General features: G+C 43.8%; 1 protein-coding gene across 1 annotated transcript in view; it reads right to left on the bottom strand.

Annotated features, from left to right (window-relative positions):
- Positions 1–440: 440 nt before the first annotated feature.
- The window catches only part of LOC118089449 (P-selectin), a 33,896-nt gene continuing 8,447 nt past the window's right edge, over positions 441–25,889 (bottom strand). The window contains 16 exon segments of the mRNA XM_035124139.3: positions 441–2,249; positions 2,783–2,838; positions 3,870–3,900; positions 5,140–5,262; positions 6,409–6,594; positions 8,446–8,631; positions 10,297–10,482; positions 10,846–11,031; positions 12,724–12,909; positions 13,273–13,458; positions 15,271–15,456; positions 16,797–16,982; positions 18,740–18,925; positions 21,061–21,246; positions 23,815–23,994; positions 24,747–24,935. Of these exon segments, the coding sequence (XP_034980030.3) occupies positions 2,784–2,838; positions 3,870–3,900; positions 5,140–5,262; positions 6,409–6,594; positions 8,446–8,631; positions 10,297–10,482; positions 10,846–11,031; positions 12,724–12,909; positions 13,273–13,458; positions 15,271–15,456; positions 16,797–16,982; positions 18,740–18,925; positions 21,061–21,246; positions 23,815–23,994; positions 24,747–24,935 (2,438 nt within the window). The 3' untranslated portion in view covers positions 441–2,249; position 2,783.

The raw sequence follows: 25,889 nt of genomic DNA, 5'->3' as shown, positions 1-25,889 counted from the left end.
CATGCAACAAAAGAAAATCTGATGAAAATGGCCCACAAATGGTATTTAACACCCACCAGATTGGAGAAAATGTCTAAAAAAGAAAAAAAAGGTATGTGGGAAGTGTAATTAAATTGTGGGATCTTTTATTAATATGTAGTGGTCCTGTAAAATAATTAAGGAATATTGGAAAACTATATCTAATGAATTTTAAATGATACTTAATTAACTTTCCCCAGAACAGCTGAGATTTTTCTCTTGGGGATGGTAACAATGGAGGTCCCAAAAAAACAAGAGAGTTTATTACTATACGCCACCCCCACAGCTAGAACCTTATGAGCACAAAGGTGGAGAACAAGTATAGTCCCCACTAAGGAAGAATGACAGTGTAAAATCTTCAAATACTGTATGCTGAACTGGCTGGTCTGACGAATAGGATGAGAAAATGATGATAAGGAATATAAAAAGGAATGGATAATGTTTATTGATTGTTTCAAGAACCAGTGTAGACAGATACATAGCTTAGCAGGTCTCAAGTAAATCTGGCAGAGTTGAAATAGACAACAAATTGGATGATATCAAGATGTGGCTTATGCGGAGAAGTAGAAAAGCAAAGGAACCAGAAAAAGTGAGGAAGGGAAGTCATATGGTATATGTATATATGCTGTATTTGGTATGAAGTTGTAAGTGGGACAAGGAAGGGGAGGGGGGTTTAAATATGCTCTCTGTTCCTGTTTTTGAAAATGCAAAAAAGAGAGGGACAGATGCTTTCCAATGTCTTGGTGCACCAATATTCTTCTGTATCTATACCAAATATTAAAATAGTTTTGGTACAATTGTTTGTTTTAATCATGTCTCTTATTAGATGTGCTACTATGCCTACTGATATATTTAAGATCTATTATGCTCCAGTATCAGAGCCTTAGCTTCAAATGTGTTAGTATAGTATCTATTGGAAAAATCCCAAGAATGTTGAGGGGGGGAAACATTAAAGGTAAAGATAAAGGACCCCTGGCAGTTAAGTCCAGTCGCAGACGGCTCTGGGGTTGTGGCGCTCATCTCGCTTTACAGGCTGAGGGAACCGATGTTTGTCCACAGACATTACTACATTTTTATTCTGCCATTCCACCAAGAAGCTTGGGGAACCATACCTTGTTCCCATTTTATCCCAGCAACAAGCCTGTGAGGTAGGTTAGGCTAAGTATAACAGGCCAACCTCACCTAATAAGCTTCAGAGCTGAATGAGGATTTGAACCCAGGCAGTGGCATTTGCTTCTTGTGTTTCTATTCTACCTGTGGCTATAGCAGGTAACCAGTGTAAAATTTGCTAAGTTGCTAGGTTTGCCTCTGCTAACAAAGTACACAAAATGGTTTTTTTAAGCTGCCATTTATTCAATGGCACACTAGAAATATTTGACTGCAGCCTCATAGGCGGTCAATTTATAATTTACAAGTGCAGAATGTGGTGCTGACTGCAGAATTCAGCTTTGGAGCACGTTCTCTTTCATTTGCTTTTTAAAAAGACATTCCTGTCCTGAGTGGCAGCTGGCATTCTCCATTGTATAGTTTGTGCCCACAAATTAACAATGTTTTCCTAGTCTGGACAGCAAGGCTCAGGTAGGTTTTTCTAGCATGGTATGTGCATATTAAATGATCTAGTCATATCTTGACAGTGATCCCCAAGTTTGTTTTAATGTTTGGGTATTTTTTTAAAGGCAGCCTTACAACAGGTCCTGAATCCAAGTCTGGGTAAAGAAAGAAAAACCAGTATGTCCAGAAATATTTTACAGCAGCTTTTGACAAAGTTTTTCAGCCACAGCATCTCTGCAAGACCTTTTAATGATAAAGGTTGAGAGTTGGCAGGAGTCTGACAGCATAAGGAGAATGCAGGTCATCTAAGATAGACAGGCGATGAAGGCAAATGATGAGACAATTTGAAATCCATTAAACTCTACAATGTGGATGATGACTGGAAGCACAGAGCAGGATATCGGGGAGAGCTAGATGCTTCAAGCATACGAACGTAAGCAGGGCTTGCTGAACTAGTCCAGCGTCCTGTTCTCACAGTGGCAGAACAGATGCCTGCAGAAAGCCTGCAAGCAGGACCTGAGCACAAGAACACTTCCCTGCCAGCCCAAGGTATTCTGAAGCATGAATTTATTCCATCTCCCAGCAACCAGGCAGCAGAAGCTCTCACTGACAGTGGTGACACAGATTAATGAGGTTGCAGGAAAGTCCCATTGCATCAGCACTTTTCTTCCAGATGAGTTCTGTGTGGATACAAATGAAATGTAGGAATACAGCTTACAATCAGAGAAATAAGGTAGGTTCTTAAAATGTACATTTCAAGCTTCAAAAGCCAATGTAAAGTGGTGTCTGAGACAGTCTGTAAGGAAAGAGGTGGTCTTTTCAGGTCTTTCAGGGGCCTGTGCCGTTTAGGGCTTTGAACATCAACATGAGCACCTTGAATTGGGCCAGAACACAAACCAGCAACCAATGCGGGTATCTTAAAGCAGAAGTTATATGGGAACTAAATGGAACCGCAGTCAGTAATCCAGCTGCTGCATTTTGGTCCAGTTGAAGTTTCTGAGTAATCTTTGAGCACAACACCACATAGTAATAATAGCGCTTCCACCTACCAGTGTAAGAAGAGCAATGCTTTAGCAGCATTAAAGAGCCCTGAAGCAACCCAGTTCAGTTAGTTGACACACATAAACCAGCCACAAGAGGGCATAAAAGTACTGGCATCCTAAGCATCACATTAACACAATACAGTATCAAAGCAACACAATGGCAGACTTACCTTAAAAAGCAGAGCTGAAGCCTGCGTTGGAGAATACACCAGGCGCTCCCAAATCACTATAAAGGCAATACAAACAGAGGGTTGTTTTTCTAGAGCTGGTGTAGCCTGGAGAACAAAGGGCCCAATGCTCAGAAGGCACTTTTGCTCCATTTCTGTTCCCGCAGGAAGTAATTTTAACTCAGCAAATTGCCAGGATGCCCTAGCTCAAGTTTCTCTCTCCCCCCACCCCATTTTTGTTTTAAAGGCTGTGATTGCTGGCTAAACCTTCACTCATTTCCAGAAGAAGAAGAAGATAGCCAGTATCCAGTATCAACAAGAAGTATACCTAAACAAATTCTATTTGGCATATTATCATTCCAATTCTATCAGGAGAAAAATAATCATGAAAACACATTAAAAAGATCATCTGGATCGGCCCAACCTGTAATTTGCCTGCCCTTGCAGCAATGTGGCCCTCATTGTACTGACTTTCAGAAGTGTTCATCTTTTCAAATGCTGTTGCATAAAGTTATATTTCTGAGTAACAAGAGTTGGTGAGAAAACCACCAAAAGTTCAGCCTTCCTAACTGTAATTTCAGCTATGAAGAAAAAGAAGCAAAAGAAGCCTTGGGGTTGGACAGAGGAACAAGACTGATGACAGAGGTCATTTGGACAACCATTTACTTTGGCTTAAATCAGAATCTTGGTTGGCTGTATCACGGGAAGTAGAGTATGGTATTTTTCTGCCTGCAAGGCTTGAGGGTGCCAGGACACAGCTGTACCTGAGCTTTCAGATGCTGAATGGCAACCCATGCACATACAAGGAAGGAACGAAGCCTCATTTGTCTCAATGGGACTTACTCCCAAGTAAATATGCTTAGGATCATGCTACACATCTTGTTAACTAAAACTGTCTGACCAGATCTGAATGACGGATCTACTCTCTCTGTGTGTTTGTTAATCTTTACCTCTCTTTTCAAAACAGCTTGCGAATCTGTCAGAATGGACTCTGGTACATTTAATCTTATGCCTCATTAAATTATTAGTCATTATTTTTGCATACTAGAAAAAAGAGGATGGTCTAATTTCATGTAGTGATTCATGGTACCTGGTATGATCAAGGAGCCTTTTCTTTTCCCCTGACAGTCAAAGTTGGCATTGGATGGTGCAGAGAATTTGAGAAAGAGAGAGAGAGAGAGATTCAGTTATTGTCATTTATTTATGTAAGAAGCAAATATGCCAGTGATTTGTTCTCAAATACAAAGTAGTGATAGATGGAGTAATTCCATTTGCATTCCGCCACTCCACCAAAAAGCAGAGGGAGTCAAATGGGTTTTTCTTCATAAAACAATCCTGAGAGACTGCTTAGACAGAGAATTCCTGGCACGAAGTTCCCCACTGAGTTTCATCCTAGTTCCAGATACAGAAATATGTACACAAACAATGCTATGGCCACCATGACTATAAAAGATCCTTGGCTAACAAACTTGCAGCCAGTCAATTGGTTATATGATTCCCAGACCTCAGTATTAAAACATTTCTTAAATGGAAATGGATACTGCACCCTCACACACACCCCAAAAAACTCCCCACAACACTATCTTTTCCCCCATTGTGAAACATGATAACTAAGGCGGGTGACATTTGGCCTTGCACTCTTATGTGCTTTCTTTTTTTGAAAGTGTGCAGATGCATCAATACAGAAATACCTGCATGCATGTCCAGAACAACAACAAAAATAGAGGTAGTGGAGGTTGGAGGAGGAGAGGACGGGGTATGGGGGGGGGGGGGCAACAACAACAACAACCCAGATACATTTTGCTAAGCTCTTTTCACACAGTGAAATAGCAATGAATATCCATGACTGAAAAAAGGGTATGTGCGGAAACTAATGCACACAGAGAGAAAAATCTAATTTCCAAGGTAGGGGAAATTAATGACATATTTTATATAAGGCCCCCATTTGAAAGCACCCATATATTACAAGGTGCATAAGCTGCAGGTCTTTCTTGTGGCACAGAATGAAGTGGGGACTCTGGTAGCAGAATGCCACTGTGCCACTTCCGAAAGTAAGTGGGGAGTCATTTTTAAATCCCCAGCCCCGCCATGTAAAAAGGTGCCTGCATGTCAAACATATCAGAAATAAGCCTACCACAAAACACCTCTCAAATTTACAACACGAGAGGAGGATTGTTTTTACATGAGAGAGTCACCCTGGGACAATTACATGCACACACAGCCTGAAGTGCTATGGAACATACCTTTACCACCACTTTCTGCATATCTAGCTCCTCAAGAAGATGTTAATCAAAATAAAAAGTCGAAAACATGACCCGGTTCAGGGAAGTAAATAAGTTGGGGCACCTGGGTTTTCTTACCTTTTTTCCTGAAGCGTCTGATAGCCAGAGCGATCAGACTCCCAGAAAGCACGAGGGCTATAGCCGATACTGTGGCTCCACCAGTATAAAGCAGAGCTTTTGTGTAATAAGGGGCAACATTTTCTGGAATGAATAACAAACATAACAGTTAGAGACTGAGTCATTTCCAGTTCTATGGTCTGCTGCCTAGTGGCTCCCTCAGCAAGACAAATCCAAGTGCTGCAGACTGTGATCAAGCCAGAGAGACTTCATGGCAATATAGTCACTCTGTCTTCTTAGAGTCCCTTCCTTCCTGTACCACATAGGTGTTGGCTCAATCTTTTTTTAAGGGGGGGGGGCTGCTGCCTCCATTGCTAAGGCCAAACACAGGACCCCCTCAATGTTCCTCAGAAGATGGTACCTCTGCTGTAGCAGCAGCACTTCACTCCTCCAGCTTATCCAGGTGGATTTAGCTTTACCAGCCAAGACCAGCCTGGACACCATCAGCTGACCCCACAAGCCACCTGCACCAGACTTTATAAAACCCTTCCATCCAAGAACGCAGCTCAACTACCTGTGCATGTCTTACTTCTAACAGGAATGTTTCACATGCCCACAGTGCCACCAACTGCAAGAGTTCTGCAAATGTACAGCAAACCAAGCTGGCTACCATCTATGATGCCAGCAGAATATTTCCTTCCTCCTGAGCCCCAGGACAGTTCTGCAACTTTTTTGGAATTATTTTTTCTTTTTTAAAAAAATAAGGGTGCTTCTATGCTAAGCATTTTAGAAGAAGCTATTCACGTGGGTGGTGCTGTGGGTTAAACCACAGAGCCTAGGACTTGCTGATCAGAAGGTCAGCGGTTCGAATCCCTGTGACGGGGTGAGCTCCCGTTGCTCAGTCTCAGCTCCTGCCAACCTAGCAGTTCGAAAGCACGTCAAAGTGCAAGTAGATAAATAGGTACCGCTCCGGCGGGAAGGTAAACGGCGTTTCCGTGTGCTGCTCTGGTTCGCCAGAAGCGGCTTAGTCATGCTGGCCACATGACCTGGAAGCTGTACACCGGCTCCCTCGGCCAGTAAAGCGAGATGAGCGCGCAACCCCAGAGTCGGTCACGACTGGACCTAATGGTCAGGGGTCCCTTTACCTTTATTCACAGGAAAATCACACTCTTTCCAGTTGTGTGGAAAGCCAATCGGTAATTATAGCTTACAGTGGAAGAAGAAGAATTACATAGGGCTAGGCTAGAAACTACCCATCTGGAAGCCCTCTTGAAAGGGGGCTACAGATACCTTGACAAACAGGCATCTCGGAAGACCACTGGCCACCGGCCTGGCACTGAATGCTGCTTGTTCCATTGAGGTTGTAGCCCTCAGCACACTGGAAGAGACATGTCGATCCATATCTGAAGGAGTCCCAGGGACCAGAGCAATTCATCTTCATCCTCCCCAGAGTCTTCAAGTGGGGACACTTTATAGCTGTTGGGGGGATGTGAAGAAAATATGAACTACAAACTTGCTTTACACATTGGATTAAAGGAATGTTATGCTATTTCTAAATATAGCATTGTAAGAATTAGATAAACGGCTTAATAAAAGCTGACATGTGACAGAGGCAACTGTGTTTATGTGATATGTCTTGGCTGTCTCTTAGTGCAGACCCAGATAACTGAGCCTGAGCTTCCACAGCTGCCACCCTCCAGGAACCACAATCAGCAGGATTGGCAGCAACAGCAGCATATATGTTCTATGCTTGTGAAAGAATAATTTATTCTCTTGCTAATTATGCTGTGTTAAATGTGTATTCTGTTGTTGACCTTTGTGATGTAATATTTCAGTTTTCTGTTAAGTATGTTGCTTTGAATATATACTTTATATTTTATATACTTTCTTCAGCAATGTTTTATTCTGAATTGTTTAATTTGATGTTTTAATGTAGCTTGTGAGCCACTTTGAGCTTCTTTTCTTAAAAATATAAAGTGGTATAGAAACCAACAACAACTACAACAACAACAACAACAACTACAACAACAACAACAACAACACCTGTGGTGGGTGAAGCTCACTATTCATCAGAAAAATAACTGTCAAACACCAGGCTGGGCATAATATTTGGCTGCTATATGGGGAAACCAAATGGAATACCCTGAAGTTGTGCAGTGAAATAAGAAGTGAAACTAGGGTAGAAAAATATAGTTCACCCATGTGGGGTAATAATTAAAAACTTGGCTGGATCTCTGACTCCAAAGTGTGGGGCAAGAGTGAGCCCCCAGGAGAATATTAAAATAACAGAATCATGCAGCACAGTAAAGTGTGGGAATAATAGGCTGTTAGACCTTTTAAACATCACATTCTAGTCTGCTTTCAGTGCTTCTTCCTCTACCCCTCTTGCAATGAACAGACCACACTATTGGTAAGTTTAAATGCTTTACTTACAATCTCCAAATGTCAGATTCATGCATTATTCCATGCAACAGCAAGAAGAACAGGTAGAAATATTTTGGGTTTACAAAACACAGAAAAATATTTCTGAACACTCAATCTGGTCTTAAAGCTTCACATGGTGGAAGACAATGAAGAAATAAGCTTCACTTCCTCCTTCACAGGAGGTGAGAGAGCATGACCTGAGTCTAGCAATACCCCGGCTGGATGGGTGGCATATAAAATTAATTATTATTATTATTATTATTATTATTATTATTATTATTATTATTATTATGCCTTAATCCCTTAATGCAGGCATGCCCAAACTTCGGCCCTCCAGATGTTTTGGACTACAATTCCCATCTTCCCCAACCACTGGTCCTGTTAGCTAGGGATCATGGGAGTTGTAGGCCAAAACATCTGGAGGGCTGCAGTTTGGGCATGCCTGCCTTAATGCATTAACTAGCCCTATACTTGCAAACTAGCCCTACGGTATATTTGACTGCAAATTCCCATACAAACTCCAAGGCAGAAACTGAAATCGTGATAAGACATGCAAGGAGCTCATCAGTGGGGTAGGCCTGCAGAAGTGGTGGCCAAACTTGGCCCTTCCCATCACCTTTGACCACTGGTCCTGTTAGCTAGGGATGATGGTAGTTGTAGTCCAAAAACAGCTGGAGGACCAAGTTTGGCCACCACTGGCCTACAGCAAGCGATCTGTATCACTTTTCCAGTGTTGAATAAGATATATATTTTGGTTTCTGAAGCCACTGTCACAGCCACACACAACACACCCTTGGAAAGAAGCCCTAATCCAAGACTGGGGAGCAACCTTACAACAAGCAGCACCCACTCTGTTTGCCCAAGCCTATCCCAGAAGGAACCAAGGTTATCGGGAAGCCCTACCTTCACAAATGGGCATATCTCTGCTCCAGTTTCCCTGATCTGTGCACTTGAGCTTCTCTGACCCAACCAGCTCAAAGCCAGAGTTGCAGGAGAACATGCAGCTGGCGTGATACGCAAAGCGGCCGTGTGGATGAGAGCAGTTTCCCTTGCCCTTGTCTGGAGTTTGCAGGGGTGGGCACTGGACAGCTGGAATAGGAATGTACAGATTATTTAATGTGCATGAATATTGGATGAGTCACATACACTGCAGGAGATGCATATTCAAATTATCAAGTGTTTCCTTTCCCTGGCTAGTGGCCATATTGCAAGTATCCAGCATATCAAAATGCAGCTCTATGATTTTATGTTCTGGTCTTCCTTCAATGTAGAAAGCTTCTGAAAGAGTATTTTACAGGGTCAGTTTCCTTACAAGGAGCAGGAGACTTGTGGCATTTTTGTCATATACAGTGGAACCGTGGCAGCTCTGTTTAGGGAGGCTTTTAATGTTTAATAGATTACTGCATTTTATTTTTCTTTTGGAAGCCGCCCAGAGTGGCTGGGGAAACCCAGCCAGATGGGCGGGGTATTAATAATAAACTACTACTACTACTACTACGTACGACTCTACTTATGTACAATTCCAGTTATGACCTTCAGTAGGTGCTTCGACTTAGGAACTTTCCTCTAGATACAAACAGAGGCCTTGCGGGGCAGTGCTGGGGCCCCTGCTGCCGGGGAGAGGGCCCCCATCCTACCCCCAAAGCCGCAGAAGAGGTGCCGCCTGCAAGAGGCACAGCAGGGTGCACTGGAGCCCCAAACCCCGCCGAGGAACTAACCTGAAGAAGTCCAGAGGAGAACCTGGCCTGGCAAGGAAAAAAAGTGACCCTAGCCGAAGTGAACCAGCTCTTTACTCTTTCCCAGCCCTTGCCCCACCCCCAGCTTGTAGCCAGGTAAGCTCACTCACCCTCAGTGCACATAAGATAAAAAATTAATGTTACGGTAATTTTTCCATCTACAATACTGTCTTATTTATTTAATAGTACAGTTCATTGATTATTGCCTTCATTTTATGGATCTATGGTCTCATTGGACAGTAAAATCTGTGTTAAATTGATGTTTTAGGGGTTTTTTTTAATCGTCTATGTGAGGGATTGTTGCGACTACTCCTGAGTAACGACCTTCCACATGCTTGTCTTTCAAAAGTCTTTATTAGTGCACATTATTTACAGTGTAGTGAGCTGTCGGTTTCATGTCTTCTCATTCCGAATCAGAATCCGGCACTGCCCTCTTCCGCGATCTGGACCAGCATAAAAGCCTCGGGACAGCGAATCTCTTCCCTTTTCTCCTCCTTCTCAATTCCGGTGTCAGGGCAAAGGGTCTATGGTCAGCCCTATTCCTGTCCACACCTCCCGCCTCTCTCTCTTCCTGCCTATGGAGCAGGGGGTCTCCAGTGCTGCCAGAGCCCTGGCACTCCTTCTCCATTTCCTGACTCACCCCTTCAGGCCCCTCGCTCTCATGACTGCTTGGAGACGGGCTGCTTCTGATGGGGGGGGGTTCTCTGTAATCCCTCCCCCTTACAGTCTAGAATGGGTCAATTCACTTTTCCATTACTTACTGTGGGAAAGTGCGCCTTTACTTATGAATGTTTCTAGTTATGACCGGACCTCCGGAATGAATTATGGTTGTAAGTAGAGGTTCCACTGTACTTTAATTTCCAATCATACGCACTGAACTCTGAGGAGTTATGGGAAATGCAGTTACTGCAGGTGCCAGCCAATGGCACTCTCCAGATGTTGGCTGGGGGATGGGAGCTGGAGTTCAGTCACCTCTGGAGGGCACCACACTGGCTGCCCCTGGTTTGCTGGCACTGACCTTGACACTGCGGCAGTTGTTCAGTCCAGCGGCCTTGAGCTGTGCAGTCAAGCATCTCTAGTCCAAGCAGCTGAAACCCAGCACTGCAGGAAAAGTTGCAACTGGAGCCATATGCAAAGTGCCCAAGAGGGTGGGTGCAATTTAAATGGCCATTGTCAGGCTTAGATAGAGCTGGGCACTTAACAGCTGAATCAGAAAGGACAAGTAAGCAACAAAGCCAAAGTTATAAATATGGCAAACTGAAGAAAATCCATTGATGAGCATATTATTATTACTAATAAAGCATTTATTATTTACATAGCAAAATGTGTTGCAAAGGCAATGCCTCCGTGAAGGGAATATTTACACTACAGGAGAGCTTAATTCAGATGAAATATCTATTACTACCGGTATTTGTTGCTATTGTTTTATTAATCTATGTACTGCCTTTCACATTTGTGTCAAGGCGATACATAGATTAGACAAATGCTTCATAAAAACAGCTAAAATAGTTTTTAAAATGGTACAAGGAACAGTTGACGAGGGTGCAAGGCTACGTGGAGGCCCTACCTTCACAAATGGGCATATCTCTGCTCCAGTTTCCCTGATCCGTGCAGTCAAGCTTCTCTGACCCAACCAGCTCAAAGCCAGAGTTGCAGGAGAACATGCAGCTGGCGTGATAGGCGAAGTGGCCATATGGATGAGAGCAGTTTCCCTTGCCCTTGTCTGGAGTTTGCAGGGGTGGGCACTGGACAGCTGGAATAGGAAAGTACAGATTATTTAATGTACATGAATATTGGATGAGTCACATACACTGCAGCAGATGCATATTCAAATTATCAAGTGTTTCCTTTCCCTGGCTAGTGGCCATATTGCAAGTATCCAGGATATCAAAATGCAATGATTTTATGTTCTGGTCTTCCTTCAATGTAGAAAGCTTCTGAAAGAGTATTTTACAGGGTCAGTTTCCTTACAAGGAGCAGGAGACTTGTGGCATTTTTGTCATATACAGTGGAACCTTGGCAGCTCTGTTTAGGGAGGCTTTTAATGTTTAATAGATTACTGTATTTTCTTTTTCTTTTGGAAGCCGCCCAGAGTGGATAGGGAAACCCAGCCAGATGGGCGGGGTATTAATAATAAATTATTATTATTAATAATAAATTATTATTATTACTACTACTACTACTACTACGTATGACTCTACTTATGTACAATTCCAGTTATGACCTTCAGTAGGTGCTTCGACTTACAAACTTTCCTCTAGATACGAACATAGGCCTTGTGGGGCAGTGCTGGGGCCCCTGCTGCCGGGGAGAGGGCCCCCATCCTACCCCCAAAGCCGCAGAAGAGGTGCCGCCTGCAAGAGGCACAGCAGGGTGCACTGGAGCCCCAAACCCCGCCGAAGAACTAACCTGAAGAAGTCCAGAGGAGAACCTGGCCTGGCAAGAAAAAAAAGTGACCCTGGCCGAAGTGTATCAGCTCTTTACTCTTTCCCAGCCCTTGCCCCACCCCCAGCTTGTAGCCAGGTAAGCTCACTCACCCTCAGTGCACATAAGATAAAAAATTAATGTTACGGTAATTTTTTCATCTACAATACTGTCTTATTTATTTTATAGTACAGTACATTGATTATTGCCTTCATTTTATGGATCTATGGTCTCATTGGACAGTAAAATCCATGTTAAATTGCTGTTTTAGGGGGTGTTTTTTATCGTCTATGTGAGGGATTGTTGCGACTACTCCTGAGTAATGACCTTCCACATGCTTGTCTTTCAAGTCTTTATTAGTGCACATTATTTACAGTGTAGTGAGCTGTCGGTTTCATGTCTTCTCATTCCGAATCAGAATCTGGCACTGCCCCCTTCCGCGATCTGGACCAGCATAAAAGCCTTGGGACAGCGAATCTCCTCCCTTTTCTCCTCCTTCTCAATTCTGGTGTCGGGGCGAAGGGTCTACGGTCAGCCCTATTCCTGTCCACTCCTCCCGCCTCTCTCTCTTCCTGCCTGTGGAGCAGGGGCTCTCCAGTGCTGCCAGAGCCCTGGCACTCCTTCTCCATTTCCTGACTCACCCCTTCAGGCCCCTCGCTCTCATGACTGCTTGGAGACGGGCTGCTTCTGATGGGGGGGGGGTTTCTCTGTAATCCCTCCCCCTTACAGTCTAGAATGGGTCAATTCACTTTTCCATTACTTACTGTGGGAAAGTGCGCCTTTACTTATGTATGTTTCTAGTTATGACCGGACCTCCGGAATGAATTATGGTTGTAAGTAGAGGTTCCACTGTACTTTAATTTCCAATCATACGCACTGAACTCTGAGGAGTTATGGGAAATGCAGTTACTGCAGGTGCCAGCCAATGGCACTCTCCAGATGTTGGCTGGGGGATGGGAGCTGGAGTTCAGTCACCTCTGGAGGGCACCACACTGGCTGCCCCTGGTTTGCTGGCACTGACCTTGACACTGCGGCAGTTGTTCAGTCCAGCGGCCTTGAGCTGTGCAGTCAAGCATCTCTAGTCCAAGCAGCTGAAACCCAGCACTGCAGGAAAAGTTGCAACTGGAGCCATATGCAAAGTGCCCAAGAGGGTGGGTGCAATTTAAATGGCCATTGTCAGGCTTAGATAGAGCTGGGCACTTAACAGCTGAATCAGAAAGGACAAGTAAGCAACAAAGCCAAAGTTATAAATATGGTAAACTGAAGAAAATCCATTGATGAGCATATTATTATTACTAATAAAGCATTTATTATTTACATAGCAAAATGTGTTGCAAAGGCAATGCCTCCGTGAAGGGAATATTTACACTACAGGAGAGCTTAATTCAGATGAAATATCTATTACTACCGGTATTTGTTGCTATTGTTTTATTAATCCATGTACTGCCTTTCACATTTGTGTCAAGGCGATACATAGATTAGACAAATGCTTCATAAAAACAGCTAAAATAGTTTTTAAAATGGTACAAGGAACAGTTGACGAGGGTGCAAGGCTACGTGGAGGCCCTACCTTCACAAATGGGCACATCTCTGCTCCAGTTTCCCTGATCCGTGCAGTCAAGCTTCTCTGACCCAACCAGCTCAAAGCCAGAGTTGCAGGAGAAGATGCAGCTGGAGTGATAGGCGAAGGGGCCATATGGATGAGAGCAGTTTCCCTTGCCCTTGTCTGGAGTTTGCAGGGGTGGGCACTGGACAGCTGGTATTGGAAAGCACAGATTTCTCAATATACACCCTAAATAAATATGTCATTTCAAATTCAGCTTGCGTTGTATGATATCAAATGAAAGGTACTAACTTTGGGATTGGGGCCAGCCTGCAGATAGATGGTGGTTAATTCCACCTCCCCACCCCACTTCCTGATGAACTGTGTGCTCATATGGTGAGGTGATGCCTCCTGAAATGCTGCTACAGCAACTAAGCACATTTTGAAGCTTTGACACCCAGTACATCAGTGCTAAAGAAATATGGAAATTAACAAGGAAATAAACAACTATCTGATTTTTAGAAGATGTCTGAAGGCAGCCCTGTACAGTATAGGGAAGTTTCCAGTGTTTGATGTCTCACTGTGTTTTAATTTGTTGAAAGTTGCCCAGGGTGGCTGGGGTAACACAGTCAGGAGGCATATAAATAATAAACTATTATTACTATGATTATCTATGAGGTCCAATTTGCCCGTATGAACCTGCCTTACGGCATGTCATTGACTGAGCTATCTAGTGGCGTACTCCAACTGGCAGCAGTAGCTCTCCAAAGTTAATTTCAAGCAAAGGTCCTATTCTCTGCAGCTGCTGCTTGAGATTCTTTTAATTGGGATAGGCCAGAAATGGAAAAATGCAAAGCATGTGATCTTAACTGCCAAGCTATGGCCTCTCCTACTCACATCAAGACTCTGCCCTCTTGATATACACACAATGGCAAGTAAATTGCTTACAGTAATACCTCGGGTTACGAACGCGATCCGTTCCGGATCGCAGTTCGTAACCCGAATAGTTCGTAACCCGAACGGGATGCGCAGCGCCATTTTGCCCATGCGCAAAGCGTGATTTTCGCGCTTTGTGCATGCGCAGACCGCGCACGCGCACGCAACGAAAACACTTCCGGGGGTGCGCAGTTCGTAACCCGAACTGTTCGCAAACCGAGGTGTTCGTAACCCGAGGTACGACTGTACTCTAAGCATAAAAAAGCACCAGAGAAACACAGATCCATACAGAGATGTGTCTTAAATGGCCAATAAAATTATGTCAATTTAATTTACTTATATCCCAAATTGTATTTAGTGAAAGGCAATTATATATCCATTGGGTGCACTAAAAATAAGTGGATTGTGCATCTGGGGCTGTGCTGTCTGCATGTCTGGAGTGAATGTGTTCTGCACCTCTTCTCAGCATTTTGGAGAGTGATACAGATGATATAGTTCTGCTGGATCAAGCTAAAGGCCCATCTAGCCCTACATCTTGCTCTCAAAGTGACCATCATGATGACTGTGGGGCCTAAGCACAACAGCACTCTCCCCACTTGTGATTCCCAGCATACTGCTTCTGACAGTGGAGGTAGAATTCATATAGAGGAACTGCCAAGCAGATGCCACTAAAAATGTTGCTACAGTGAATGGACCCCAGAGATTCAGGAGGAGGGGGTGTGCTATAGTAATTCACCTTTAGACACTATGGATTAGTGTCCTTATTTCCACATCAGTCTGTGACCTAGTAAAGGAAGGTTCCCCCTGTGATCACTCCAGAATAAGTACCCAGTTCTTGGTATTCAGTCTGTGGCCTGTTCCTTTGCAAGTAGCACCCAGTCAGTTTTGTTTAGATTCCCAAGTTTCAGAGCAAGATCTTGTATGAAAATGGAGAAAAATCCAGAATTGTTGTTGCCACTGCTATCAGTGGAAGTATGACACCAGAGGATCTAGTTTGTTTTTCAATTTAGTAAATGCAACACCTCAATTTTATATACTCAGCTACCATCCATTTCCCAGCTGATTCCCAAGAGTATACTCAGCACTGACCTTCACATAAGGGTGGTTTCTCCGTCCACATTCCCAGAGCTGTGCACTGAAGTTGCTCTGCTCCAACTTGCACAAACCCTGTATTGCAGGAGAAAGCGCAGCTGGAGCTATATGCAAAATCTCCATGTGGATGAGAGCAGCCAAATTCTCCATTCTTGGGGACATCCAGTTTTGGGCATTCAACAGCTAGAATGAAAGAGAATGCTCAATGCTGGTGAAAGGGGGAACTATTACGGTAGTATTCACCCAGATTCTCCCAGCCACTGGAAGAGGCAAGTCCAGGCATGAAATGAGACCTATTCTTCTGGGGGGGAAATGAAGGCAGTTATTTCAGGGGTGCTTCCAGATACAGTGGCACCTCGGTTTAAGTACACAATTGACTCCGGAAGTCCATACTTAACCTGAAGTGAACTTTCCCATTGAAAGTAATGGAAAGTGGATTAATCCGTTCCAGACGGGTCCGTGGAGTACTTAAACTGAAAGTACTCAAACCGAAGCGTACTTAAACCGAGGTATAACTGTATAAGTCCTCCCTTGCATATAAGGTAGGTGCTGCTCAACAAACCTCCTCCACACCACAGTTATTTTTTCATTTAATTCTTTGGCTTGACCCCACCATTTCTCATCTGCACCAGTGGATGGATCATGATAGGATGTGTCTAGAATTAAAGTATTGAACTCATTCCTCTCACAGAAACATGTGCATGCATGGAGGTGGTTCATATATCTGCATGTGTTCCTTGTTTTATTATTATTTTTAAGACTAAACCAATCCCGCCACAAGTGTGAAATATAAAAAATGCAAAAGTCTCAGTGACCAATGTAGAGACTGATGATCCATCAATCCCCCTTGTTGTTTACCACTGCAAGGTGGTAATTGAAAACCACAGGCACGTTTAAAAATACATTTTCCATCAGAAGCCAAGAAACACAATATTTTTGCCATTTTGAAAAACAGCTTTGTGTTTTGTCTCCTCTCATCAGGACTTCCTCTAATTCTGCTTTCTCATGCTCAGGAAAAAAGGCATCACAAGCACTTAACATTATGTTTAGGCAATGTGATGCTTTCCACCACCACCCCAAGCATCTGAAGAAGTGCCTGAATTTCCATGCTATAGGACCCATATTTTCTTCTCATGAAAACCTTCCCCAACCCCTGAAAAACGGTATTACAATACAGGCAGCAAAAGCCAAATTTGTGGCACATGACACTTCCTGTCCCAGTGGTAAACGTGCAAAGCAGCACAAACACACTCACACCGAAGGGCTTTTTGCACTGCTGTTCCATATCTTTCCTATCATTGAGAAATTGATGAAAGGAAGATAATTTCAAAACAATGATGCTGTTGTGATGTGTATGCCCCCACAAGAAGTCTGAGGAAAATGCTATAAGAAAGGGCCATCTGGAAGCAACCCAGGTTACTACGTATAAGGTAGCCAGGCTGGAGGTGCTCAGCCTTGAAAGACCTTGACCAGACAGGTCAGAGCTTCATTACAATAACAGGCAGTGAAAAGACCTTAGTTACCCTGACAGGTTGGCAATGGAGCAGTCCAGTTCCCAGTTGCTAAGCAGTAGGTTGCATTTCTTCCAGCCAAGGTAAATCCAGGCTCACAGGCAAACTCACAGGAAGATTGGAATGCAAACTCTCCATTTTGATGAAAGCAGGTCATCCTCCCTTGCTTGGGGGTCTCCAGACTGTGGCACTGCATGGCTGAAGAGGACAGTGGTGGCGATGATGGTCAGAATCACAATCATAATTTCTTATACCCTACCCATTTGACTGGGTTGCCCTAGCCAGTCTGGGCAGCTTCCAAGAAAAATATAGGGAATCAACAACAACAACAACAACAACCATTAAAAGCTTCCTGAAACAGGGCTGCCTTCAGACCTCTATGGAAAATTATATGGTTTTTTATTTCTTTGACATCTGCTGGGAGGGCCCTCTGCCTGGTTCTCTGTAGCTTTACTTCTCGCAGTGTGAAAACTGCCAGAAGACCCTTGGAGCTGGACTTCAGTGTCTGGGCTGAACAATGGGGGGTCGAGTTGCTCCTTCAGGTGTGCAGAGCCATTTAGGGCATTAAAGGTCAGCACCAACACTTTGAATTGTCCTGAGTTCTATAGACTCTCTCTGTAAAGAATGAAATAAAAAAGGACTGTAAGAAACTTTCCCTTGTCTTTATAATTCCTGGGCAACCAGCCGAGAGAGCTGACAGCATCCTGACAGTATCTCGTTTTCCTAAAACAGCTTTAACAGCAATGGTTAGGTCTGAATTTGTGTCTGAGCTGTGCCACTACAGGTGTGAATGAATCCCCTCCAAACAAAAAGGTCCCTATATGTGGAAAATTAGAATTTTAGGCAGGGGTGAAACTAGGTTTCATTTCACTCAGATCAAAGACCCAGTTTCTCTCTCTCTCTCTCTCTCTCTCTCTCTCTCTCTCTCTCTCTCTCTCTCTCTCTCACACACACACACACACACACACACACACACACGAGAGAGAGAGAGAGAGAGAGAGAGAGAGAGAGAGAGAGAGAGAGAGAGAGAGAGAGAGAGAGAGAGAGAGAGAGAGAGAGATTGGGAGCCTCAATGGTGGCTTCACCTGGGGCAAAAAAACCAGATAGCCCCCCCCCCCTGTAGCTATGGCTATGCTTTAGGGAACAAAACAGTAGACAATAATGTTGAAAAATCTAAATATCTGAAGGTATCTGAAGAAGTGTGCATGCACACGAAAGCTCATACCAATAACAAACTTAGTTGGTCTCTAAGGTGCTACTAGAAGGAATTTTTAGATTTTTACGTGCACAAAAGAATGATATGCAGAGGTTGGATGGCCATCTGCCTGGGATACTTTAGCTGAGATTCCTGCATTGCGGGGGTTGGACTAGATGACCCTCTGGGTCCCTTCCACCTCCATAGTTCTATAATTCTGTGAGGAAGAAGATTCAATCATGCGCTACATTAGTGACACAAGTCTATTCCCTCTGTGAAAACTAGGTCTATTAAAGCTATCTGCCAGTGTCCTAGAGGTGCTTCCTCCAATGCGTCTGCAAATGGGATACAGAAGAAGAAGAGATACAAGTGGCCAGGGGGGGGGGAGAGAAAAGCCAGGGGGAGAGAGAGAAAAGCGGGGGGGGGGGAGAGAAAAGCCAGGGGGAGAGAAGGGGGAGAGAAAGGCTGTTGCAGAGTAGTATTCCTTTGACCCAACCTCTAGCCCTTGCACATATTGGTGTTTATTCAGATATGTGTAAATGTCTTGCAAATGTGTTGGTGGCCAACAGGCCAAGGCGTGAAATGCATCAATCTGCAAATTAAAAGCTAGTATATTCAGGAGATGTGTCTCTCTAGGAACTATGGCTTCTGGAAGAAGTCAGGAAAGATGTCATTTTATCCTTATTCCACCACCTCCTCCTCTACCCAAAGAAGCGGACTTCTGGAAACTTAAGAGTGGTGGTTCTTACAGCAGCCTAACCTTGGCAAGCTGGGACTGCTGCTGTCCATTCTCCAGATGCTGTACACTCCGTCACCTTTTCTCCAAGTAACTGGAACCCTTCAGTGCAGTGGAACGTGCAGAGAGATTGGTACTGAAATTTCCCATGGAAATCGAAGCAGGTGCTGTTACCATGAGCGGGAGGCTGCAGCAGCTGGCACTGAACAGCTACGGACAGCAGATATGCAAATCAGGTGAGAGGAAATAGATAAGAGTTGGAATTGGTTCAAGGGTGTGATTGCTTCTCATGTCCTGCACACAGTTTAGCAGAGGTGAAAGCATACAGTGTCTGTGTTCAGTCTCAGGGTGAAACTCCATAGCTCAGTTGGTTAGAGCACGGTGCTGATAATGCCAAGGTTGCAGGTTCAATCCCCATATGGGACAGCTGCATATTCTTGCGTTGCAGGGGGTTGGACTAATAATTTATTATTTCTACCCCACCCATCTGGCTGGGTTTCCCCAGTCACTGTGTGCGGCTCCCAACATAATATTAAAAACACAATAAAACATCAAACACCATCAGATTCCCTTCCAATTCTACCATTCTATGGTTCATGCAATAGTGTAACACTTCTGTATTAAAAGTAGATCTGACATCAAGTCCATATCAAGTGTGGAGGTGAAAGTAAGAAAAGGCTCAACTGCTTCCAGTCAACAAGGACTTTATGTACATTTTGCAGGAACCAGTTAGGGACTACCATCACCGGGTCTAGCCTGATTCTCGGGACATTGCCAGATGACCTGTTTATTGAGCATTCATCATGATTTGTTTGCAAGGAGGTTAGATGGGGGGGGGGCCTCTCCAGACTGGCGTTTTATTGCAGATGTGTTCTACAACATGTTCTTGAGACAAGAGTAACACATTAGTGGTGGGTTTATTCTGCTTCAATTTGTTCTGTAATGCTTTCCCGATGCTATCACATTATTGTTGACAGGAGGGGCTATGGGACAATAAAAGTGGAACCAAAACCAGAACATCCGTGGAACAAAAAGGCAGGAAGTTGCTGGATATGCACTAATTGGAAATGAAGCAGTGCAACTGCCCCCCTAACTTTTGCAGATGCAAACAGTATTGAAATGTGTGTAACTGCATTGATAGCATCATGAGCACAAATAGTCATGAATGCACAATGAAAAAAGGTGTCTGGAGGGACCGAGTGTGACAAGGCAAGTGTTATTGCACACTTCCCAGTGCATTTTCCTTTGTGTAACCTGAGTGACTTTCTTGATTATACAAATTATGAGGCATAGACTATTACCCAATAACGAGGTAGAAGATTACCCAATTTACAGCAGTCTGGCGTGCATGACGTACATATTGTAATTCTTTCCTTCCCTCTTTCTCCCTTTCCTTCTCTACTTTTCTCCTTTTTAACTTTAGAAATTCTAATAGTTATTGATACAATATACTTTTTACTTATGGTCACTAATCAGGCAACATACATTACTATACATCACTTCATATCTTTAATAATTTTGGCATATATTCTTGACTATATCAACTTTGTTGATATAGTCAAAAAATGATCTGATGGTTTATTATTATTATTATTATTTTAAGTCAAGAATTGCAGCATGCCTTATGCTTTATTATAAACAAACAGGTAGCTCAATGAAACCATGTTAAATAGTTTTAAAATGAGAATTAAGAAAAACAAAAAATTAATAATTGTGCAATCTGAACTTGCTGACATGTGAATGAATCCCACAAAAATCCCACAAAAAGAAAGGTTGTTTTCTGCTGCTCCAGAGAAGCGGACATGGAGCAATGGATTCAAACTACAAGAAAGAAGATTCCACCTAAACATTAGGAAGAACTTCCTGACAGTAAGAGCTGTTTGACAGTGGAATTTGCTACCAAGGAGTGTGGTGGAGTCTCCTTCTTTGGAGGTCTTTAAGCAGAGGCTTGACAGCCATCTATCAGGAATGCTTTGATGGTGTTTCCTGCTTGGCAGGGGGTTGAGCTGGATGGCCCTTGTGGTCTCTTCCAACTCTATGATTCTATGGAAAAAACCACAACAGTCTGTAGATGCCCCCAGTTATCAAGTCCTTGGAACACTATCATATTGTGTATTGTGTGTGATTGTGTATTTGTAGCGCCGACAGCAACATACTGTAAAACATAGTATCTCTCTGGGCTCACTGACTAAGTTCTTGGCCTTGGGTCCTGCCCAGTCCCACAGCAGGGTTAGGTGGGCTATTTAACACTGCAGCTGTACAAGGTAGCTGCAGCAGACCAGTAACAGCAAACTGAGACACTAAATTCCTCTGGAGGCCCACAAAAGTCTACATGGATGCCATACCGTGACAAACGGGTACAGAGGATGTCCACTGGCCAGATGCACTGCAATGCAACGTCTTGGGGCCACTGAGCTGAAAGCCAACTTCACAACCAAAATCACAGGTGGAGTTGTAAGCGAAGTCGCCCATTGGATTTACACAGTCCATTGTTCCTCTTGTGGGTAACTCGATTTCTGGACATTGCTTAACTAAAGAAAGAAAAAGGGGTAAGCGAGAAAGAAAGAGAAATCTCCAAAACCATGATGCAAGGGGTATGCTTGCACTAGATTTATTTAGTATATGGGGTTCATAAGCCATGAGCCTCACATCCTAATTTCACATGATGCCAGCCTACCTCCCCACCAACACCACAGGCACCCATCCTCCCAGCTCTTGCTAGACATAGATGGATGTCTGACTTCAGCAGATCCATTCCCCATTGACAAGGGGGCCATCTGCCAATCTCCAACAGTAACATTAAATCAGATTGTTATTCTCCCGTGGATTTCTAGCCTTCACGGGTGCAGAGATAGTCTAGAATTAGCCACAAATCAGCTAAAACGATTAGAAACAAATACATTTATGTTCTCAGAATCACAGAATTGTAGAGTTGGAAGAGACACCCCCCCCCCAGGGTAATCTAGTCCAACTCCCTGCAATGCAGGAATCTCATCTTAAGCAGATGTCATCCAGCCTCTGCTTAGAATGTTATTCAACTCTGGTTTTTCAAGAGCATTTTTATTTAATTTTACATTTGAGAGCAGCAGCTTCAGAACTGAGACCCAGCACCAAAAATACAGCTAGCCACAGATCAGTCACATGCCCCTTCCCGCTCTAGGTTTTTGTGGCCTACTGCCCCACCTTCTCTTTTCCAAGGCTTCTGCGTCCTCTGTCCTTTCTTGCCTAGGCCATGCGTTCTCTGAACCTTTGCAGGATTTGTGCAGCTCAAGACAGTGATCTTAGGTTAAAAGGCAGGGTAAAAATACTCCCAAATAAGTAAGCAAATGTAGGCAGTTGAAAACTCACTATAGCACAACAGCTGTGTTACAGGAGCGTCCTACACATGAGTAGGACCTTGGTAAAGACACATGCCCGACTGGAATGTTCTCTCCCTCCTGGTCAATCATTCGGGAGCTTCAAAAGCTTTCTCCAACCCGAACATCACAGCGACTGATGCCTTGGAGACATCAGCACACTTAGGGATCCGCAGAGTCTTGCAGTTGCATAACAGACCTCAGCAACTCAACATTTTGGCTAATCTACATTTATTTACATATAATACACTCAGAGCACTGCAACACGGCTCCCTCTCTCTCTAGCATCAGACAGCACTTCCCACTCTGTGGAAGCACAGCACTTCCGTCACTTCCCACTCTGTGGAATGAAAAACATACACCATCATGTGATAGACAACAATCACATGACTGCAGACACAGGGAATGAATCTCCAAGAAGCTGATCCCACACCAGGCAGGAAGCTCCTGCTTGCCTTGCCTCTTGCCATTAGGGTAGCTCAGCCAGCCTCTGCCAAATCCTACTACATAATCCCTTTGTTTTTGAAGATATAGATATATAGATTAATTTTTAGAATCAGATCAGTTAAGGTTCTCACTTTTTACTTGCTCTGTGCCTTAAAACAGCAGCCTGATACGCAGAAAACAAGGAATTGAAACTTTCCATATCTCTATACCCTTGATGACAGAAAGTGAGGAGGAATTAAAGAACCTCTTAATGAGGGTGAAAGAGGAGAGCACAAAAATATGGTCTGAAGCGCACATCAAAAAAACCAAGATCATGGCCACTGGTCCCATCACCTCCTGGCAAATAGAAGGGGAAGAAATGGATGCAGTGGAGAGATTTTACTTTCTTGGGCTCCTTGATCACTGCAGATGGTGACAGCAGTCACGAAATTAAAAGACACCTGCTTCTTGGGAGAAAAGCAATGACAAACCTAGACAGCATCCTAAAAAGCAGAGACATCAACTTGCCGACAAAGGTCCGTATAGTTAAAGCTATGGTTTTCCCAGTAGTGATGTATGGAAGTGAGAGCTGGACCATAAAGAAGGCTGATAGCCCAAGAATTGATGCTTTTGAATTATGGTGCTGCGGGAGACTCTTGAGAGTCCCATGGACTGCAAGGAGATCAAATCTATCTGTTCTTAAGGAAATCAGCCCTGAGTGGGCATTGGAAGGACAGATACTGAAGCTGAGGCCCCAATACTTTGGACACCTCATGAGAAGAGAAGACTCCCTGGAAAAGACCCTGATGTTGGGAAAGATTGAGGGCACTAGGAGAAGGGGACGACAGAGGACGAGATGGTTGGACAGTGTTCTCGAAGCTACGAACATGAGTTTGACCAAACTGTGGGAGGCAGTGGAAGACAGGAGTGCCTGGCGTGCTCTGGTCCATGGGGTCACGAAGAGTCGGACACGACTAAACAACAACATATTCCTATACCAGAAAACATTCCTGCTTTCAAGTCAGGCTGCTACAAAAGGTACAGGGCAGGATTAGCAAAAAGAAAGGGGGGGGCTAACAACCCTAAATGCAATATGACCACTAGCAGTAATTTGGAATCATCCAAGTTTATGAAAGTGATGTACAAAATGTTTATTCCATGCATCTGAATTAGTTTTCCAGGTCAATATATACAGTACTTCTGGTCTTGGCATTTGATAGCCAACAGCTGGATCTCCAAATATATTCATCGTACACCCTAAGTACTACAGAGTTCTGAGACAATAAAATTGGAATGGAATTTAGAAGGAAACTGAACCTTGACATATTGGCTCCAGGGAACTCCATTCTCCAGATGCTTCACATCTAGTGGTCTCTACTCCACTTAGAAGAAAGCCCTCTGTGCAGGTAAAGTTGCAGCTAGTCTGGTACTGAAATTTCCTGTGAGAGCAGATGACGTCTCCATGAACAGGGATTCTTAATGGCCGGCACTGGACAGCTAAGGAACAGAGAAGGAAGGATTCAATCAGGCATGTCCACTCTCTCTTTCGTGAAGCGGTCTTGCTTGCAGTGACTTTCTGAAGATTCCTCCAATAATGCTTCTTTTATTTTAGGGGGCAGCTAGATTTTTTTTTAATATGATGACATTTGTTCCTGTACAGTTTAGTCAGCTGCTGTCATCACCAACATTTAACCTTAACTGTCTGCTGAAATGTACATTCACATTAACTTCTGTCTCATTTATTCACAGGTGAGGTGATTATGTTAGCCATTAACCACCATTCACATTTATTGTGCTAACGTTAACCTTTCTCTCACTCCTCCCCCCCCCAAAAAAAACTTCAGCCAAATGCATACAGAAAGCACAGTGATTGTCTTACGTCTTTATGTGGCCATATGATATTTATTAATGTAACCCAAAGTGGGCTTCACTTGTATTTTGTGACTCTGGTGCATAAATTTTTGTAGTAACATTGCTGCATTACTTATTATAATAAATTATAACTTTATAATAAATGGTGAGTTTTTCTACCATCCTGTTTATGCTTACTGCTTTTCAGTTTTGATCCATGCAAAAATGAAAACTGCATTTTTGTTTGTTTGTTTGTTTTCTGGGCAAAGTGCGTGGGTTGATGGGATGTGTGGAATTATTACAACAGTGCTTGGCTCAGTGGGCCTCTTGCCAGTTTCTGGACCTTGGAAACTGCCACACTCGTGTTAACACCTGGCACTCACCATAATAGCACATACCTACACACTGCGGTATCTCTGCTGACCAGCTCCCAGGCGGCAAGCACTGCAAAGTGGCCAGGCCATTCATTTCAAACCCTTCATCACAGCTGAAGCCACAGCTGGAGTTATAACTGAAGTTCCCCAGAGGATGACTGCAGTTCATGTGCATTGGCCTAAGTACAGCATTCAAGTCCTTGCATTTCACAACTAAATGGAGACATTGAAATAGCAGGTTATGCCAACATTGTGTTTCTAACCTCTCTTTCGAAAGAGATTGTGGAACTGAAACATTTGTTACCTGAACCCTTGCTCACTCACTCATAATATCAATCCTATCAGGTCTTGTGTTTCTTTGGAGCCAACACAGTAACTAGAATTTAATTCTCTCCCAACCGAAGTATGGTCTGGCCAACTTGAGTTAAAGTACCACTTAGTGGTGGTAAAGATGAGTGACTAACTCAACCATCTGGAATTTATCATGGTGGCCCTATTCTACCTTAGGTGCAGGCAGGGCAGTCTTGAGCAGGTCGCGCGCCCTGGCGCTGAGGGGCGGAGATCGCTCCGGCGCCCCCGCCCTCGCAGGGTGCAGCGCCCGGCCTACCGGCCCGGCACCCAGACGCCCCGCACCACCGGGACTCTACGTAGAGCCGGCCCTGGGTGCAGGACCAGAAAAGTTTTTCTGGGCACATGAACAACAGTGTTTAGGGGGGTTGGCCCCTTTCCCCTCAAACCACACCCCTCAAACTCAAATAAAAGTTATATTTAAAAGACAGAGGTATTTAACTGGAAATCTTACAAGACCCATTTGCAAGTGTGAGCATGTCAACTAAGAAGCAACCTGTATTCAGTTCAATGGCGCTTACCCTGGGAAAGTGGATAAGGAAAAGAATGGGTCCCGTGAGCTGTGAAGTTGGCTCATGAGTATTTAGGTCAGCATTTTCACCCATCCATTTCTAAGTCTCCTTTTAATTTCAAATATGCACTTTGCATGCTATCTTTTTGGAATATCTGTATAGAGCCTAAGCAACAAGGTTATAATTTAGGCTCTGCCCATTTCTACTAGAAGCTAGACAGACACCTTGGGCAAAATGAGGAGGGGATAAAAGCTTTTGTTATATGCATCACTTAGTACATCCACTTCAAAATTTCCATGCAGAAACT

This window comes from Zootoca vivipara, chromosome 7 (assembly GCF_965207765.1).
Source record: "Zootoca vivipara chromosome 7, rZooViv2.hap1.1, whole genome shotgun sequence".
NCBI lineage: Eukaryota > Metazoa > Chordata > Lepidosauria > Squamata > Lacertidae > Zootoca > Zootoca vivipara.
The sequence above is the reverse complement of the archived record's forward strand: the minus strand, read 5'-3'. Positions and strand labels throughout refer to the sequence as shown.